Below are 18,642 nucleotides of genomic sequence, written 5' to 3'. Positions count from 1 at the left end.
TACTCTGTATCTCTACATTTGTTTTATTTGCTCATTTATTCTGTTCTTTAGATTCCAGATGTGAGATCAGATGGTATTTGACTTTCTCAGTCTGACTTATATGATCTCAGAGAGCTAGACTTGGCGGGGGAGGTTATCACTTGGTGAGGGGTGTAAATGTCTAATCATTATGTTGTTTTGTAAACCTGAAACTAATATAAAAAATAAATAAAATTATATAGTGAAACGTAACAAAAATAAAAATTATCTCTTATCTCGCTGGAGAGAGATTACTTTTTTCAGTTTTTATAATTTGTGGTTACTATTTTTTTTGTATTTTACTATATAATCTATCTGGAGTTCTTTGTATGATATAAGGGAAAGCTCTATCTTGATTTCATTTCTCTTCCAAATAATTAATCAATAAATAAACCCCAACCTATCCACTAAGTGATCTCCCATTGTACTAATTTGTGATGATAATTTACTTTTGCCATATTTTACATTTGTTATACAAACCATAATATATTTCTGGATTATGTAATTTGTTCATTGCTTTTACTGTTCTCATACTACATTTTAAATTGCCAACATTTAACTAAGTTCCACTCTCTGACAGGAAAAAACTGCAACGATTTATATATTCTCAGAAGAGTTTCAGAAATTTGTTGCCACAAAAAGACTTACCAGGATTTGATTAATATTGCGTTAGACATAGAAACAAATTAGGTACAGCATGGTGATTAAAGTTAAAAATACTTGTATATTTGAAGTTTCTCAGAAAGTAGATTTTAAAAGTTGTCATCAAACACACCACACACACACACACACACATGCACAGTAACTACGTGAGGTGATGGATATGTTAACTAATCTTTGTTTTTTTCAATTTGTTTTGGCTTTTGGATTTATTTAAAAGGCATTTATAACCATTATCTAGACATAGTTCCATGTATATCTAGTTTCAATGTTTACAGAGGGTCTAGGTTATAAGGAATATAAGGAAGAAGGTGGACATTCTTGAATTCTCAACTTTGATTCATCTCTCAGTCAGCTAAAGTATACCTCTGAATATTGCTTTTACCAAGAGGGGTGCCCACATAGCATTTTTCTCTTTTCTCACCTGCTTGAGAAAGTCTTCCTGTTGACTTCATAGAAGGTTATTGGATAGAGCATTTTTGGTTCAGTCATTTGTTGTTTTATTTAACAAATTTTGATTGAGAAACTACACATGCTATAAACCTTGTTCTTTTTTCTTAAGCAAAATTTATATTCAACCATTACATACAGAGAAATGTCCAACTCCTAAGTGTACAACTCAACAAAATTTCACAAGTATGTCACTTCGTGATCAAAGAAGACTTGCCTAAGCAGGGGCTGTCTGAGCTGTACTTTCTCTCATTTATTGCTTTGACAATTTTACTCTATTACTTCCTGGTGTTTGATTTGGAAAAGTCTGACATCAATATACTTTTGGTTCCCGGTTTGGTATTTTATATTTTTCTCCTGGGTGTGAGTCTTATATCTTCTTTATTGTTAAAAAGAAATGGTTCAATATATTTGACTGTAGTCTCTATTAATTAGTTTGGTCTAAACCTGGTTTTCAGATTCACTTAAAAACATAATTTTCCCAAACCAGGAATCTTTTCTTCTGTTATGACTTTCTTTATTGTAACTCTTTAATATATTCAGGTTTTTCATTTGAAATTTCTGTTTTTCACATAGTTTATCTCTGGCTCCCTTTTATATCTACTATCAATTTATATTTATCATCTATTTATTTCTTTGCTACTTTTCATCTGCATTTTCATCTGTGATCAGGTTTGCATTTTAGAAAGAATACCCTTGAAACACGAAGAGGGATGGAACAGAGCAATGATTATTGCATGATTAATTGAGAACTTACAGTGCAAAGCAGTGTTCTTTTTTCTTAAGCAAAATTTGAATTGAACCATTACGTACATACATACATACAGAGAAATGTACAACTCCTAAGTGCACACATCAATAAAATTTCACAAATGGATCATTTGATGGTCAAAGAGGATCTGCATGAGCCGGTACAAAACACAAGTGTGCTATAGTTGATTGTAAGTATGTCACAAGGAAATTATTTGTTTTGTAGTGTGTTATAAAAATGCCAATATTTTTAAAGAATATACATATTTTAAAGTAGAGTAGATTCAAAGTTATTCTTACAATAATACTATTCTCAAGCGCAACCTACGTTTTCTTACACTAGAAAGTGGTCATATAACAGCTCAGCCATTTGGAATTGTGTAACTATGGGAGTTTGTATGCATGAGCCTTAATTCCTCTGTCCTGGGGCAGAGATTATGCTATGTGCTCACCAAATCCCATTTCATTTTCCTTTTTTTGATATGCAGAAAGACTACATTTTCCTGTCTTCACTGGTGTTAAGTTGGGTCTGTGTGACAAGTACTGGCCAATGAGATTGGCCCTTAAAGGCTGTACATAAGTTTTCTGCCTTCTCTTTTCTTTCATTGGATACATATTTCCAAAAGAAATATAATGCTGGCCACATTTTAATTTAAAATTTCTAGTAGCCATGTCAAAAAAGTAAAAAGCAACAAGTGGATTTCTAATAATTTATATTCTAATAATATATTTAACACAATACATCCAAAGCATTATCATTTCAACATTTATCAGTATAAAATTTAGTAAGATACATTACATTTTAAAAAATATTGAAATGAATGAAGGTGGGTGAAGACACAAATTATCAGCTATAAGATAAATCAGTCCTGGGATGTAATGTACAGCATGGTCACTATAGTTAACAATACTGTATTGTATAGTTGAATGTTGCTAAGAAAGTAGATTTTAAAAGTTCTCATTACAAAAAAAAAAAGGTTGTAACTGTGTGTAATAATGGATGTTAAACTAAACTTATTCTGGTAATCATTTCACAATATGTATGTGGATATCAAATCATTATGTTGCACACCTCAAACTAATACAAAAGGGGGGAAATATCTGAATCCCCAAAACTAAGGAGTCAGCATGAAAAGCAAGCATCTCAGTGTTCCACTGCTCAACCCCTCTCATAATGAGAAATATTTATTTCTCATAATATTCAGAATATTTTTTCACAGTCTCGCTAATATCTTATGTCCTGTCTGTCTCTAATAAGACTGCTGATGCCCTGCAGCTAGGTAACATGCATGCTAAGTGTGGTGGTAGTACCCTCTCTGTGTGAGCCACACATTAAAATTATGACCCTCACAACTAATAATTGAGCTCTTGTAAAAAATAACTTTAAAAAATAACAACAACAAAAATCTTTGAAATCACTATGTATTTTACACTTATTACACAATTCAATTGAGACTAGCCACATTTCAAGTGCTCAATAGCCACATGTGGTTAGTGGCTACTATATTAGACAGTGAAGTTCTAGATGGTGCTGCTATAAAAAGGCAGAACCTGAACATCTTTCAGCCTAGGTCCCTGAATGTCTGAGTGGAGCAAAGCTCCCTGAGAATCCCTGATGGACAGTAACATAAGCAAGAAATAAACCTTTGTTTATCTGGGCTTTCTCTGTTAACAGCTGTTAATTACCTACTCTGACTAATCTCCCCCCAAAGTTTGAGAGACATTGAATTATAAACTGTAGGAAGCAAAACGTAGAGACCAATTAGGCTCATATTAAAATGCAGTTTTATTTATTTATTTACTTATTTAAATTTACTTATTTATTTTTTTTGGGGAAATAATGTGTTTCTACAGGGCCCATCATCTCCAAGTCATTGTCCTTTGGGGCGCAGCCCACCATCCCATGCGGGAACTGAACCGGCAACCTTGTTGTTGAGAGCTCGCGCTCTAACCAACTGAGCCATCTGGCCACCCCACCATTTTATATTTTTTAAATTTACTTTTTGTCTTTAAAATAATTTAAATTACAGTTGATATCCAATATGTTAGTTTCAGGTATACAACATAGTGTAAAATTAAACTTTAATAGCAACTTTGGAGTTAGGGAGGAGGGAGAGACCCAAGAGACATCATGAGGGACTTGTCACTGATTGGATGAGAGCAATGAGTGACAGAGAGAAATCTAGGCTTCTCAGATGAATAGATGATATTATTTGAATAGATAAAAAAGGCAGTAGGAGAAGCTAGTTGGGTAGTAGAGCTAGTGAGTTTAGTTTTGTCTCTGTTTACTTTGACGTATCCATGGAGTTGTTCAAAGTTTGCATCAAAATTGGCTGTCTGCTACATAACAAGTCAGGTGTTGATGGTCTCACTTTCAAGGGACCACAGACTGGTTAAACTGGTAATGCCCATATAGTATGGAAGAGGAGTGATAAACAATACCCACAGTGCTCTTGGAGCCTAGAAGAGGGGACCTAATCTAGGATTACTGGAGTGATGGGTCTGGGAGGGCTCTTTAGAAGAAATGATACCTCAGTAGAGGTCTTAAAGCATGAGCAGAGCAGTGGGAGAGGGCAGCTTCCTTAGTCTGTTCGGGCTGCTGAAACAAAATACCACAGACTGGGTAACTTATAAACAATAGACATGTATTTCTTACAGTTCTGGAGGCTGGAAGTCTGAGATCAAGGTACCAACATGGTGGAATGAGGGCTTTCTTTCACATCAAAGACTTTTTGTTGTATCCTCACCTGGCAGAAGGGGTGAGGGAGCTCTCTGGGGTCTCCTTTATAAGGGTACTAATCACCTCCCAATGGCCCCACCTCTTAATCTCATCACTTTGGGCATTAGGTTTCAATATATGAATTTTGGGGATAGACGAACATTCAGACCATAACAACAGGGTATGAATAGAGGAACAAGAGGGGAGAGGTGGTAAAAGCATTCAAATTCAAGATAGAGGGAACTACGTGACACATGGCACAAGAATGGCATGGTGGTCATAAGAAGAACTTCACTACAATGGTGGCATAAAACACCAAGGAGGCCGTGGCATGAGATAGAGCAGGGCCGGATTACGGAGGGCACATTTGTCATGTCTAATTTTGTGCCATAGATGTTGGAGGATAAATTGAGGAGGACTGGGGCACCAGCAGCAAGGATAGGTGGGAAGCTGTTGCAATAACTGAGGAGAGAAATGAGAAAAGATGAAATCCTGAGCCTGCACGGGGAGGGGTTAATTTAAAAAGTTTCGGGAAGTAAAACTTGATGAGTTTGATGATGTGTGGGTGTTAAGAGTGAGGAAGAGAAAGAGGGAAGAGTCAGGGATGCCTCACAGATTTCTAGCGTAGATGACTGAGTGGATGGTGGTGCGAACTGGGGGAAATGAAGATGGAACAAAAGCAATGCGTATCAGAGGAGGAGAGACATGGACGGCAACTTCCTGTTCCCTACCACAAAATTTCCAGGAATACAATCTAGTGGGAAATAATGGGTCAGGGCGGTGGATATATGTGCCCTTTTCTTGCCCTCCCTTCCAAAACAAAATCAAATTTTCATTTACACTGCCACCATTCAGGGAAAACTGGGAAATAAACAGCAGGATTTTAGGGAGGGGTTTTAAAGCATAAAGCCTGTGAGAAACTGTCAGTGGAAGCTGCCTGTGGATCTTTTGTATAAAGGTTGTGACAGGAGATGGCCACAAGAATCGAGACATAAGCACACAAATGACACTGAAACAAGAGGGGCTGGAGAAGTCGACCTCTGGGTTTGGAATAGGAGAAGAAGCAGAGAGAAGTCATGGGCCTCTGAGTGGAGCTGGAACATATGGGAGACTGGAGTGCAGAAAATGGTTTTTCAAGAAGCAGGGAGCTTGTGGGACCAGCCTGAGAATTTTTAGGGGCCTCCAGAAGTAGGGCAAGACAGCATGCTAGGCCATGACATGGAAAAATGGTTGACTCGAAACTTGAAACTACTCTGGAACTGAATGTGATTCAGTATTTATTTCACTAGGGCTGAAATTTTCTCATACTTCAAGTTTATTTCACCCCAATGACAATTTTCTGTGTTCTGGGGGTGCATTGGATCAAAGTCCGAGAGAAGGAGGGGTTGTCCTAGGAGTGTAGTCTGAGGAAGAGGAAAACGTTCCTTTCTGGATCTCTGGTTGGCATTAATCTTCAAAAGAAGCTTGAGTTTGGGGAGAGACTGGATATTCTAGTCTGAAAACTATGTCTTCTCCAAGAACTTTCTCCTTACTGTCAAACCTCAGGTCATATTTTTAGGAGGGTCTTTTCTTTTCCCTGAATGATCTTCAATAATAACATGCCATTTTCCCATGGCCATTATCTTTATTTGTTTAATTCATTTTGGAATGCTTGAACCCACAGCCTTGGCTAACAGTATCTTGCCTTGGTCCTTTACTGTCTTGAAGGCATGTAAAATTGAGAACCTGGACTTGGGTAGGTGGAGGGTGTTGTTACTGAAGGGTATGCTTTGTTTTTGCTCTATGAGAGAATTTGTATACTCCTCCAAAGAGGGAAGAGCTGAGCTGGCCGAGGTACTTTTAATGAGAAAAAATAAGGAAACAAATTTTCTTCCCAAATTTTATTATGACAAATTGTTTTTATTACATGGGTTTAACAGAGCAGAGAGTTACACTTGCTATCTCTTTTGTGAAACCTCAACAATTTACAAAATTAAGTTAATAAATATGAAATTAAGTACAGTCTTTTTTTTCAGCCATGTCATGCACTGCTAAGAGGCAAAGAGGAGAAAATCCTGTATCCATATGTAGTACAAACTCAGAAATTTTCAACTGCTGTTTAATCCTGTCTAGGATTTCCCTAGGCAGAACAGATAATCCTACTATTTCACCTTTCTCTAAAGACTTAAGAAACATAAATAGATCCATAAATAGCTCATATAAATATAGGTTTTACCTTTTAAATAATAAAATTCCAAGTCTGGCATACTGTCTTCTTTTAAAAAAAATACAAAATAAGGCATGTAATTCATTAAAAAATGAATTTGGGGACCTAAGATTCTCAGGGCCTTTTAAATACATAAATAACTTAAATCACTTAGAAAAGCAAACAAGAAGCTCATAAATTTTCTTCCTTGGGGAGAGGGAAAAATGGTTCAGATTCAATCTCTGAATCAAAGTGTTACCTTTGAAACTTCAATTGAATGAACTTGTTTAAGAACCCTAGTGAGTTTCCTCAGAAATGGGGCTGGGTCTACTCCCCAGAAAGCCCTAACTGATTCGGGGACATGGGGTCAGACTGGAAACTCTTAAACCGTTTGGAGGACCATGGGTTTGACACAGGTACAGCCCACATCTACCAGCATCTTCTCCAGCCGGAAGGAATGGGGGCAGTGCCGAGGCTCCCTTCGCAGGACCAGGATCTCTTGCTGGATGGCAACGGAGTTCAGGTGGTGGTCTTGCTTCCCTTCAGCATTGAGACAGAACAAGTGGCGGCACTTCGCCTCCCAGATCACAGGGGGATATCTCTCGGGGTCCTCATTGCGGCTACATGGAAGACAAAAGCCAGGGAGAGAGAGAGTGAATTCCTGGTAAAGCAGGAGGAAAAGCAAGCAGGAATAATTGCAGGGAACAAAGTCACAGGGTGACAAATGATAGGCATTGCAAATTCTCTAAGTACCGTTAGTCTGAAAAAGGAGTAGTTTCAGAAAAACTTGGATTTTTAAGCACGTGAAATGTTTTAGAAAAAAGACAATGATCTTTTTCCCCCTAATTTCTTTGAAGAATGAACAAAACAAGATAGATTGGGACTGCAGAAGGGATTTAAGTTTGACACAAAGGATAATTTTGGGGGTGATACAGTTGCTAGATGGAAAAAGACCGAGGGAATCATCCAGGAATAAGATAGCCGTTAATCTGACTTAATGAAGTCTGTCTTTGAAACATGGAATACATCAACGTTTTATCTGAGTGTACATTCTTAGAACGGAGCACAGAGCTGATATGAAGACCTGGAAACAAAAGCTTCAGTCTCTCTATAAGCTCCTCTTTTCTTTCTCTTCCAGCTGAGCGAATGATTTGCTTTGAGTTTGAGTTGGTTTATTTGAACTATTCTTAGTAATGGGAAGAGGGGAAGAAACCCTACAGTCAGGTGAATCTGTAGGTACCATGTAACTGAGGCTTATTTGTTTAAAATCAAGTTATCAAAATACATTTTGTGTTTAATTCCTCATGGGGTCTAAATACCAGAAGTAGCAAGGACACAACAAATATAGGTCTGTTGGGGACGTAGATCAAGACTAACTTAAAAAGAGGTGGAAATACCCAACACGATACTTCCTCCACTGGGATTCAAGCTATATTTTCCCATTGCTCTTAAGACCAAAAAAAAAAGTACAGAAATTCCAGTTAATTACTAGTTATTTCCAAGCAATCTTCTCAATGGTAGCTCTGGTTAAAAAAAAAGAGAATTCAGTGATAAATGTCTATTTTTTAAAATAAATAAATAATAGGCTTGGGGTATCATAGATGTTAGAATGATGACCACCATTAATTTGGGTGAGTTCTTGGTGTCAGTGACAATGAGATCTAATAGGTTAGGTATTGGGAGTAGGGATATCCTGTGCTCTATCAAATAAGTTTGTAGAATGAAAGTTTGAGAATCGTTATTTTCCACAATGGCCTCTCCAGTTTTGACTGATGATTCTGAGTGAGTAAAATTATCCTCGAGATGACTTAACTGGCAGTCTGATGTACAAAAGGTAGAAGAATACAAAGATTTTATCTGGGGCGCTTACGTACTGGAGATCCCAAGGTGAGGTGGAACGGTTGTGGTGATCGGAGGGCCTTCTGGGATTCGTACTCCGGTTAAGGATATTTAGGTTGACCTTCACACTCTGAGGGAATCTCTTGTCCTCAGTATTTGCGCATCCTGGCTTTTGTGGGATTATTACTGCTGCCTTCACTATCGCCACCAGACTCACCAGTAGTAGCAGTGACTGGAACTGAATGGGAAAGGAAAGAGAGGTGAGAGACTGGATTAACATGTGGTTTTGTTAACAAATTTTGATGATTGTATGTGTAATCATAGAAACATACGATGTTACAGGACAATCTATTCTAAAATTTCAGATCAGTTCAGTGAAAAACTGGTTACATGACCAAAATAATGTTAAGACCATAAAGTTTTTTACCAGTCTTGAATATTCTTTTGATTTAGGAAAGATACGTTACACATTGGCTGGCAGTAATTTTAGTAAAAATGGCAAGTCACGCTTTCAGTGCATGCATCATTGCCAGATCATGAGGGTAATATTGACCTTGATTTTCTAGGAGGAAATGTCTTCCTATACCACTGTTCTCTGTGCTAGCAGTCTGTGAAGTCCTCTGTGAAGTCAAAGGTACACTTAGGGAGAAAGGGCCATAGAAAATCCATGTGGTATCAGTATTTGTATTAGAAATTGCTGTTGGTACCACCGGCAAACATCCAACAAAAAACCGGATCCCCTATTTGTTTTCTCAGGTATATTTTACAGTTTTCTAACATCATGTGTATTGATTCTGTAATCAAGTTACATTTCAAAAAAGATATTTTTAATATATAAGGGCCATTTACTCTAAACCACACTTATACATGTATCTGATGAGAACAAATTGGTTTGCTGTACCAAGACTATGGCATAATAATAAAATAATGGAAAGAAAAGTCATTTCCACAACTTACTAAATCCTCAAGGATAATGACCCATCTTATTTTGGATTAAAGAAAAATTCTGTGGGAGAATTATATTAAATCACTTGTACTCAGAAAAATAAACATTTTTTCTTACTACACAGCATTATGTGCTACTTCTTGTGTGGTTTAGCCCCAATATAGCTATCTTTCAGTTTTAATCTCATCTTTCAAACTGAACTGTGTCAGTTCTTGAAAATGCTATCCAATGACAAGTCTCTACAAGCTTTCATTTCCTATTCTATATAATCAGTAGTCTTAGATCTCCATAGTTAGAATCCAGAATTTCACACCCACAGTCCAGAAGTATTAACTGGTGCCAATCAACAAGAGCAATGCACATTAGTGCAGGACTCACCATGGATGAAGTTCCTACCGGAGCCATTGTAGTTTCTCTTGATTAACTGGAGACGGATGAGCTTTCGCCTGCTGCGAGACGGATAAAGTGCAGTGCTATCTTCTCTCTTTTTATAGGACTTTGCTTCTTCTGTGGTCACTTACGTTGGCGTGTCAGAGTAGGTTCAGGGGTGACACCATTTTGGTTAAAAGTTCCATCCCCAAATGAGGTCAGAGAAGAATCTCCCCTTTGTGACGGGTAATATCTGCTTGATATCATGAAGGAAACTGGGAAGGACAGAAATTCATGTTTCTAAAGACTATGTCCTCAAGGAATTACTACTTGTCAGAAGCTGAGCAAAGATGCTTTACTTCTGAGCTTATATAATTAACGTATGGGCATATATAAAGCTGCCATAAGATCTATGCTCTATTTTCATGGCTCATGGGAAAATAAAAGTTTGACATAACATTCAAATTTTCTGGTGCTATGTGCCTTGATGTCCCATTTGATAATTCTTTTCCTCACCATATTCCCTAGCCTGATGTTGTGGAGACCATTTTCGAAACTTCTCAAAATCTCACCATATAAACAAATAAAAGAGGAATAAATAATTAAATGATGACAGGATATATTGTTTTATTGAATTAACGCCTGCTTTGTTGAAAGTCTACTCTGCTAAGGAACTAATAACTAGGTTCAAGAGACAGGTGATTTACAATTAAATGCACGTCTGACTAACCAAGCATCTTGTTGACTCATGCAATTCTTTAGGAGGAAAGAGATAGAGATGGAAGAGTGAGGAGAGGTAGACAGACAATGGAAGAAATTGAAAATGGAGATAGAGACTGAAGAAAGGTGATGGAGGTAGAGAAAGGAGAGCAACGAAGAGTAGAGAATGATAAGAACAAGAAGGGACTATTTCTGTTCTGTTTGCTCATTTATTCTGTCTTTAGATTCCACATACACATGATATCATGTGTTATTTGTCTTTCTCCATGTGACTTATTTCACTTAGCATAATGTTCTCTAGGTCCATTTATATTGGGGGTAATAGATGGGGGTGTTATCATTTTGTGAGGGGTATACATGTCTAACTATTACGTTGTTTTGTATATCTGACACTAATTTTTAAAAAGTCTAAAAAAAAAAAGAACAAGAAGGGAGAGGCGTGAGGGGGGATAAGGAGGAAAGAGAGAAGGGAATGGTTCTCTCCTTCCTTTTCTCTCTGCTGTCTCACTGAGATGGACTTTGCTTTCAGGTCCTTGAGACTAACTCCTCCCGAGGAACACTAAGGACCAGCCTGAGGATGATAAAAATGAGAGGTACAGATGTGGCTGATAGCATGTCACCCTCTCTCTGCCCTTCTCCCCAGTGAGGTGAACAATGGGTCCCAGGTACTCTCAGCTTGTGTTTCATATTATACATGGTAATATAGGGAGGCTGGCTAGCAGTTCTATTAATAACTCAACAGTTGGTGTGTATAAGAAGGTTGCTGAATTTGGGGCCTGTTTTTCTTGAAGTCCATTCCTCCTTACCCTGATCCAGTCTGTATTTCAAGCTGCTGACCCTTCAAGTTGCTTTCTCAGACTCCCTGGTCAGCTGGCTTTTAGCAGGGTGTAGCCAGAGGGAAACTGGAGGGCAGAAGAACGGGAGTGGGGAGAAGGAAGAGGTCTCCTCACTCTGTTTCCTAGAGCACTGTTGCTCTCTTTGTCCCTCCAGCCTTGGGGGTGATAGTAGCCTCTTGTTGATGCCAATCTCAATCACCGTGGATAAAAGTTTCTTGCATTAAATCTCCTCTGTTTGCAAATGCCTGAAGTGACTTCTGTTTTGCTGGCTAGATAGACCCTGACTTATCAGTGAGGGAGGTCATGAGGGGCTGAATTGCAGGGGTGATCGTAGATGATCTTGATAGGCAAAGCAGATTGAGACAGAAGAGAAAGTAAGATGCATCTTCTCCTGATTCCCCTAGTTCTGGTGTTGACATCAGCCCCTGTCCTTGAAGACATGGAGTCACTGTGAGATCTCCTGTCCCTCTTCCGCACGTGATCAGGTGGCAATCTCAGAAGCTGCTGTGTCTGTCACATCTATTCCCCATTCCCAGGCCTACTGCCATTACTCTAGCTTACACTCTCACCCACTTGGACTGTTTTAATAACCGTCTTCACTCTCCCCAATAACTGCCTTCCACCCATTTCAACATTCCTGCAATAACGATGCTCAAATCATGGATCTGATTATGTCTTTTTTTCCCAATTAGTTTATTGGGGTGACAATTGTTAGTAAAGTTACATAGATTTCAGGTGTACAGCTCTGTAATACATCATCTATATATCACATTGTGTGTTCACCACCCAGAGTCAGTTCTCCTTCCATCACCATATATTTGACCCCCTTTACCCTCATCTACCGTCCCCCTACCCCCCTTACCCTCTGATAACTACTAACCTATTGTCTGTGTCTATGAGTTTTTGTTTCTCATTTGATTATGACTTTTCTTGTCCTATTAGCTTACATCCAGAACAAAATGCAAAACCCTTAGCATTTGAATTCGTATTTAAGTCACTACTATTTGAGATTTGCAACCTTACTAGCTTCACGTCCCCCCATGCCCTGAGACCTAGGCTCATGGGTCCTGATTGTCCTACAAACGTCTATGTGCTTTTTGGTTAAGGTACTGTCTCTGAAATGCCCTTGCCCATTCTTATTTTATCAAAATAGTACGTCCTTCCAGATCCTGTTGAAATGTGTCTTCTAGGTCTGTAAGTCTCTCCTGATTACTTTAGTAGGAATGAATGGCTCCCATAATACGTAGCTTACACCTACCTCTTTAGTAACTTCTGTTTCATTTTGTACTGTGTTTTATTTGGCTGAAAAAAGCATGTTTAAGACATACGAGTATGTCTATTTCCGTTTTTAGATTTTACTGTAATCCTTCAAAGCCAGTGTGTTATTCATCTTTGTAACTCCCATGGTGCCTAATGTCGAGCTTTATACAACATGGGTCTTCACAGATTTATTTTGTGTTGCTGATTTCTCTGTGATACACAGATGTTCATGCATATTTCTAGTGTATTGCATGTCATTTGTTTACATAGCTGGTTTTTCCTGCTACCTGAAGACACGTAGCCATCTTATTAGTCTTTGTATCACTAACATAGTGTCTAGTAAATAGTAAGTGCTCAATATTTTTACTGGTTGACAGTATGAATAATGTTATTTGGGTAGTTCAAAATCTTGAATATTTTTTTGGGGGGTCCCAATTGCATTCCAATGACTATATTGAGCTGTCAAATGCCTTGATTCCCATTTCTGATCCTTTTGAAAGCAGTGTGACAATATTGTGGCCTATTTTGAACCATATGGAGTGGAGAAAAGAGTTCCATGCTTGTTACTTTCTGACATGGATGTGGTAGAGGAAAACGTGTTTGCTGCCAGTTCTTTTGATTAATAGCTAAGGGGGAAAAGCTGACTCTAGCTGATCTCCTTATGCTTGCCTCCTATGCCAGTGAAATCCTGTATGCCATTCTTCAAAATATCTACTTTTGATTTAAAATAAGAATGAGAAACAAGGTGTGCTTTCACAAAAGTATACAAATAATCACTTTGAGGTGGTGGTTGAAGCTGGCTGTGCTCAGCCTTGAGTAGGACCGGTTTTCTCCACGGACGTTTGAACTGGAAGCCTGTGCCTCCTGGAGGAACAATTGGAAGCACAAGAAGGTGTACAGAAAGAGGAAGGGCTCTTCCTCTGTATCTGTCTATAGGCACAGCTGGTGCAGTTTGGGATCCCAGTCTGTTAATATAGAAGGAATGCTGGACTGAGAACTAGGGTGCCTAGAACACTGGATGAGAGTGCACTTTCGTTTTCATTGTGGCTCTGCCATTAACTACCCATGCCCTTGGATACTTTACATCTTTGAGGCTCAGTTTATCTGTAGATAAAATGAGCTTTTGCCCCAGGTAATTGATTATGTGTGAATTTTTTTTAGAGAACAAACCAATATGTTACAGTAAATTCGGGGTAATTATTTTGCTTAGTGGTTTTCCTCAGGGTTATCAATCTTGCTACTTTGAAGGCTTGGGAAACAGATATCCACAAGTAATGGGAAACTACACATTGGGAGTTGGGAGCTGGGTAAGGAGGGGAGAAAACAAGGAGTGGAGACTGGGAAATATTCCTGGGAGCCACGCATGCATTTCAATGGATAATACTCGTAAAATGTATGTGGGCTTCTTGATTTAGGGAAATGATTTTTCAAGGCCCTTGACATTATTAGGTCACAGAAAAGTATTCCTTTCAACTTGCAATAGAGAATAATATGAAACAGAAGAAAAATTTCTTCCTTTTGTATCCAGGAGAGAGCATTGTGGAGTTGTCTCAATGTGGTGGAAAATTAAGACTGCTGTTAAAAAAGAAAATAAATAAATTAATTTTTTTTTTCTTGCTTAGGTGGTGAGGTTACCATTGAGATACTATTGCCTTTTTTTTTTTTAAGTTTATTGGGGTGTCAATTGTTAGTAAAATTACATAGATTTCAGGTGACTATTGCCTTTTAATTTCTATTCTACAGCATTTCTTAAAAAAAAATAAAAAATTATGATGGTCTCAGTATAGGAGGAAGCACTGTGCCATCATTAGTGATTACTGTGCATTATAATTTAAAGGCAATGGCTATTCAAAGAAGCGGGTGCCATTTTGTTTAATACTGTGCACATCACCAGTAAGACTCCTTTTTCTCTTGCTTTTGATCTAATATAAAGAGGGTAATGAGTAGCAGAGAATTCTCTTGGGTTTTTAAATCTGGGGGCTGACATTTTGAAAATAGGCCAGCATTCAAGAAGCAACATCAGACACTTAAAAGGAAGACATGATATTAAGCGGGTAGAATGTTTGCAATAGAGACTTATCTGGGAGGTCCTGGGGAACTGATAAAATTAGGATTTACTTGAGATCCCGATTTATATCCAGTTTATCAAAGTCTAGATCATCTATCCCCAATTTCAGAGTATTAAAGGTGTTATGTACCAAAGGCTCAGCTCTAAGATTAAAGCTGATAAGTCCTGAGAACCAGGATGAAAATGTATAAAGTTAACATGGTTTATTCAGCAGGAAATATCAATCTTACTTTGAGCCTGATAACACTGTTGTTTCTCTTCAGTGTTACAAGACTGTTAGGTATTCACTGTGGCTTTGTTTCTGAGGGACATTCTGAACAATGGGTTGTCAGATGGGAATACTCCAGGGTTATGTATATGCAGGCTTCCTCTGCAATCCCTGATGGAGAATTTCCTCTCCTTATATGACATGATGAATTGAAGGAATGATTAACAATGAGGACATTTGAACAGAGTCATTGTTAATGGACTGGTGAGGGATGAGAAACAGAATCTTTTTCAACATTTGGATTCTGTTTTTTCGCCATTGGTCATTCTAACTCTTGGTGGGTTGTTCTCTCCTAATGAAGACCCTCTATAGTTACCCTTAGAGTAACTAATTTTCTTTCTTTTACTATTGCTTTTACTGTTGTAATATCACTATTACTGTTGCCCCTACCAATTCCAGACTAGATTATTTTTATTTGATAGAATCAAATCACAAAACTGTTTGGACACCTTTAGAGACATACCTAATCTATATGGTCAAAAGAACATTGAACAGACATTGCATTATCCATGTGAGGTATTTGATTGAAAGGCATTCTGTTCCTGGTAACTTCCAAATAGCGTAGAATGCCTCTATCATTTGGGTAAATAAGACTTGCCCTTACACCTCTTTCTCAGCCCCAAAGCGCTGAGTTAATGCCTGGAATCTGTGTAAGAGATCAAGCCATGTGAGAAGAAGACATATCACATCACGTCATCTCAAAACAGCCGCAATTCTTCAGTGTTTCCCCAATCCCTACATTAAAATCTACCATCAAACATATCATAGAAGCATGTCAATTTCTCCTTTGAGTAATACCTGCTAAAACCTCATGGAAACCAAGCCTCTTCCTTAGTTGGGTTTCTCACTAGCTTTTTACTGAAACACTGATTTAAAGTGGGTCAGAAAACTTTCCATTTTTTCCAAACAAATAAATTTTGAGTTCTATACCTATACGTTAGCAGGCACATGCAAATTTGTTTTACGGGTGGCCTTCCCTTTGGTAATGCTGACTTCATCTGGCACCCTGAGAATTAAGGTCAGTAAATGACTGAAGTTTCAAGTCTGAACGGAAGTCACTGAAAAGTAAGGTCTAAAATTAAACAAGAAAACCAAACCACACATGGAGGTTGGGCTATCAGCTTTATTTTCTTCGCAGCAATTTTGAAGTTAACATAATCTAGAGACAACCACAGATGTATTTAAAAGGAAAGATACAGCATATAAACCTGGAACAATTTGCTAACTGGTTTTTCTTGTTAGACAATATAGAGGATGCTTTGGTGAGGAGGCTGCTCGTGCATTAGGAATATAGTAAAACTAATACATAATGATACTGTATTTCTTTATTCCAAAATAAGGATTTTATGCTAAAATTTGAGATGATTAATAACAAAACTTCAAATAATAAATAAACTATATATAAAAATATGAATCAGGCCCAGGAAACAGTAAAGTTAAGATGTGGGAAAAGTCCATAAGGACCAATGTAATTACTCTAGTTGAGGTCTATGTTTTTCTCTGAGCTTCCTGGCAACCAAAGAGAAAAGTTAGTTGAGCTCAGTTGCACTGTTCTCATTAACAGAAAGGAAGAAGCTAGCTAATTCTTTAGAAGAGATGAAGTTTTCCTGTCATTACAGTTTGAAATAAAATGTTTCTCTGGGACTCATGAAGGGCTCCTGTTTTGTACATTGATTAAGGACAAATTTTTGGCATCAGACCTTCCCATAATCAGGTCTCAACTTCACATTGGTAGCTGTGTGCCCTTGGAAAAATTATAGTACCTACATCTCAGTTTTCATATCTACAGGATGGGGATAATAATAGAACATAATTCATAGATAGTCGTGAGGAGTAAATTAAATAATATATGTGGCTTGGCATGTATTATGGGCTCAATGAATGTTGATAAAATATTAACTTTTATAGGACTGTCAGGGCATGAGAATCTGTGAGAGTCTGTCAAACTTTTTTGAGAAGAGACATTGGATCTGAGGGATACTAGTTATCTATTCATTTTATACCTACACGGAAGCAGTAAGAAGGTTTCTTCAGGTTTCCACATGGCCTGGATGAAATAGCACCTATTTTGGGCCAGGCACTGTGCTAAATTCGGGGGTCTAGCAGGGTCTAAGCAGAAAAGGCCGTATTTCAAGGAGCTGACATTCAGGGCAACCCACGCCCTTTATTCTTACTTTGTGCTTATCAAACTACTGATAACAAATTAGGCTTCTTAAGTACTTAGATAACCTGGAAAACAATGCCCTGGATGGTAGACAGACATTCTGATTGGTGGATAGGAATAATCTCAGCTACAAATTATTAATTTGTCTTTCTGGTTTATATATTATTACACTGACAATAAAGGGATTTTAAGGTTTACTGTATATTGTATTGAACTTAACTCAGAACTTCCACCCAGCATATGTATACATTTTATATCTCTATCGCTACATCTCTGTATTTATCTGTCTGTCTATCTGTCTATCTGTCTTTCTATCTATCTATCTATCTATCTATCTATCTATCTAACTATCTATACACACACAGAGTTTTTCTTCTGACCATGAAAGTGATATATGCTCATTTTTTAATACAAAATAATGGGGAATTGGGGGCGGGGGGAGGAAGCAAAAGAAAGAAAACAAAATTAATCTATAATCCTAGGTCTTAGGAATAAGCTTTTGGAGTACACTGCTATGGTTATTTTACAAAATTGGGATCATTTTAAGTATATTATTCTAGTTTTTAAAAATACATTTGAAAAACTATAAGTATTTTATTTGACAAAATTGGAACACATTATAATACTGTTTATAACCTGATTTCTCATCTTACAATATATTCTAAACATTTTGCCCTTTTTAAAGCTTTTTTGTTGTTTGTGTGTGTGTGTTTGAAGCACATGGGCTACCTAGTATCTTGAGAAGTAGATGGACACTCTATTGTTAAATATCTGCCTATTGTTAAATATTTTGATTGCCTCCCAGTTTTCATTATCTCTTTGACTTCTCTATGTCATGTCCTTATAGCAGTAACAATCCTAACACTGGGTGCTCACTAGAATTATTGTAGAGTTCTACATTTGCAAAGTTACTGAATTTGGCTGAAGGGCAGTGTTGTCAAGATAAAATCAAAGAAAGTGCAAGACCTACAGAGTTACACGTACTTGGTTGTAGAAGTAGAGTGACCTTTGTGAATTCATAACACTGGGAAGTTACAAAGGTTTTTAATGATGGCTTGACTCAGCAGGAAGCAACTCTGGCTGAAGAGTTCAGAAAAAACAACAAAACTTAGTGGTGACAAGGCTCAGCAGGGTGGGTTAGGAGAACAAAGTTTGTTTTGTTGCTATAGGAATATGAAAAGTTTATTTGTAGTGGAGCACATTCAATATTTTAATTTAAAGCAGATAAATTATTAAATGGAAAGATTTATTTGTTCAGGCATCTCTGAGTTGCAGTTTTCTGGCTGTACTTTCCCATGTACAAAATAGTTTCCTACCAATTTTTGCTTGATAAGAATAAATAAATTGTGTCAATCTCAACAGCTTTACTAAGGAAAATATGTTATCTTGT

The 18,642-nt window shown here is 37.5% G+C and overlaps 1 protein-coding gene across 1 annotated transcript; it reads right to left on the bottom strand.

Annotated features, from left to right (window-relative positions):
• Positions 1-7,164: 7,164 nt before the first annotated feature.
• On the bottom strand, positions 7,165-9,972 carry IL17A (interleukin 17A). The gene is made up of 3 exons (XM_019734600.2): positions 9,946-9,972; positions 8,657-8,859; positions 7,165-7,402 (listed from the first exon to the last, which is right to left on the bottom strand). The coding sequence occupies exons 1-3, from the start codon at positions 9,970-9,972 to the stop codon at positions 7,165-7,167; spliced, it is 468 nt and encodes a 155-aa protein (XP_019590159.2).
• Positions 9,973-18,642: the final 8,670 nt, after the last annotated feature.

This window comes from Rhinolophus sinicus, linkage group LG05 (assembly GCF_036562045.2).
Source record: "Rhinolophus sinicus isolate RSC01 linkage group LG05, ASM3656204v1, whole genome shotgun sequence".
NCBI lineage: Eukaryota > Metazoa > Chordata > Mammalia > Chiroptera > Rhinolophidae > Rhinolophus > Rhinolophus sinicus.
This window is presented reverse-complemented; position numbering and strand designations above follow the sequence as displayed.

What these genes read in the sequence shown, in the direction of transcription:
- IL17A (XM_019734600.2), bottom strand. Translation starts at nt 9,972, where the DNA reads ATGGCTCCGGTAGGAACTTCATCCATG. An exon ending in CGGTAGGAACTTCATCCATG is followed by an intron (nt 8,860 to 9,945) that starts GTGAGTCCTGCA and finishes TTTCCCATTCAG; the next exon opens with TTCCAGTCACTGCTACTACT. An exon ending in ACCTCACCTTGGGATCTCCA is followed by an intron (nt 7,403 to 8,656) that starts GTACGTAAGCGC and finishes TCTTCCATGTAG; the next exon opens with CCGCAATGAGGACCCCGAGA.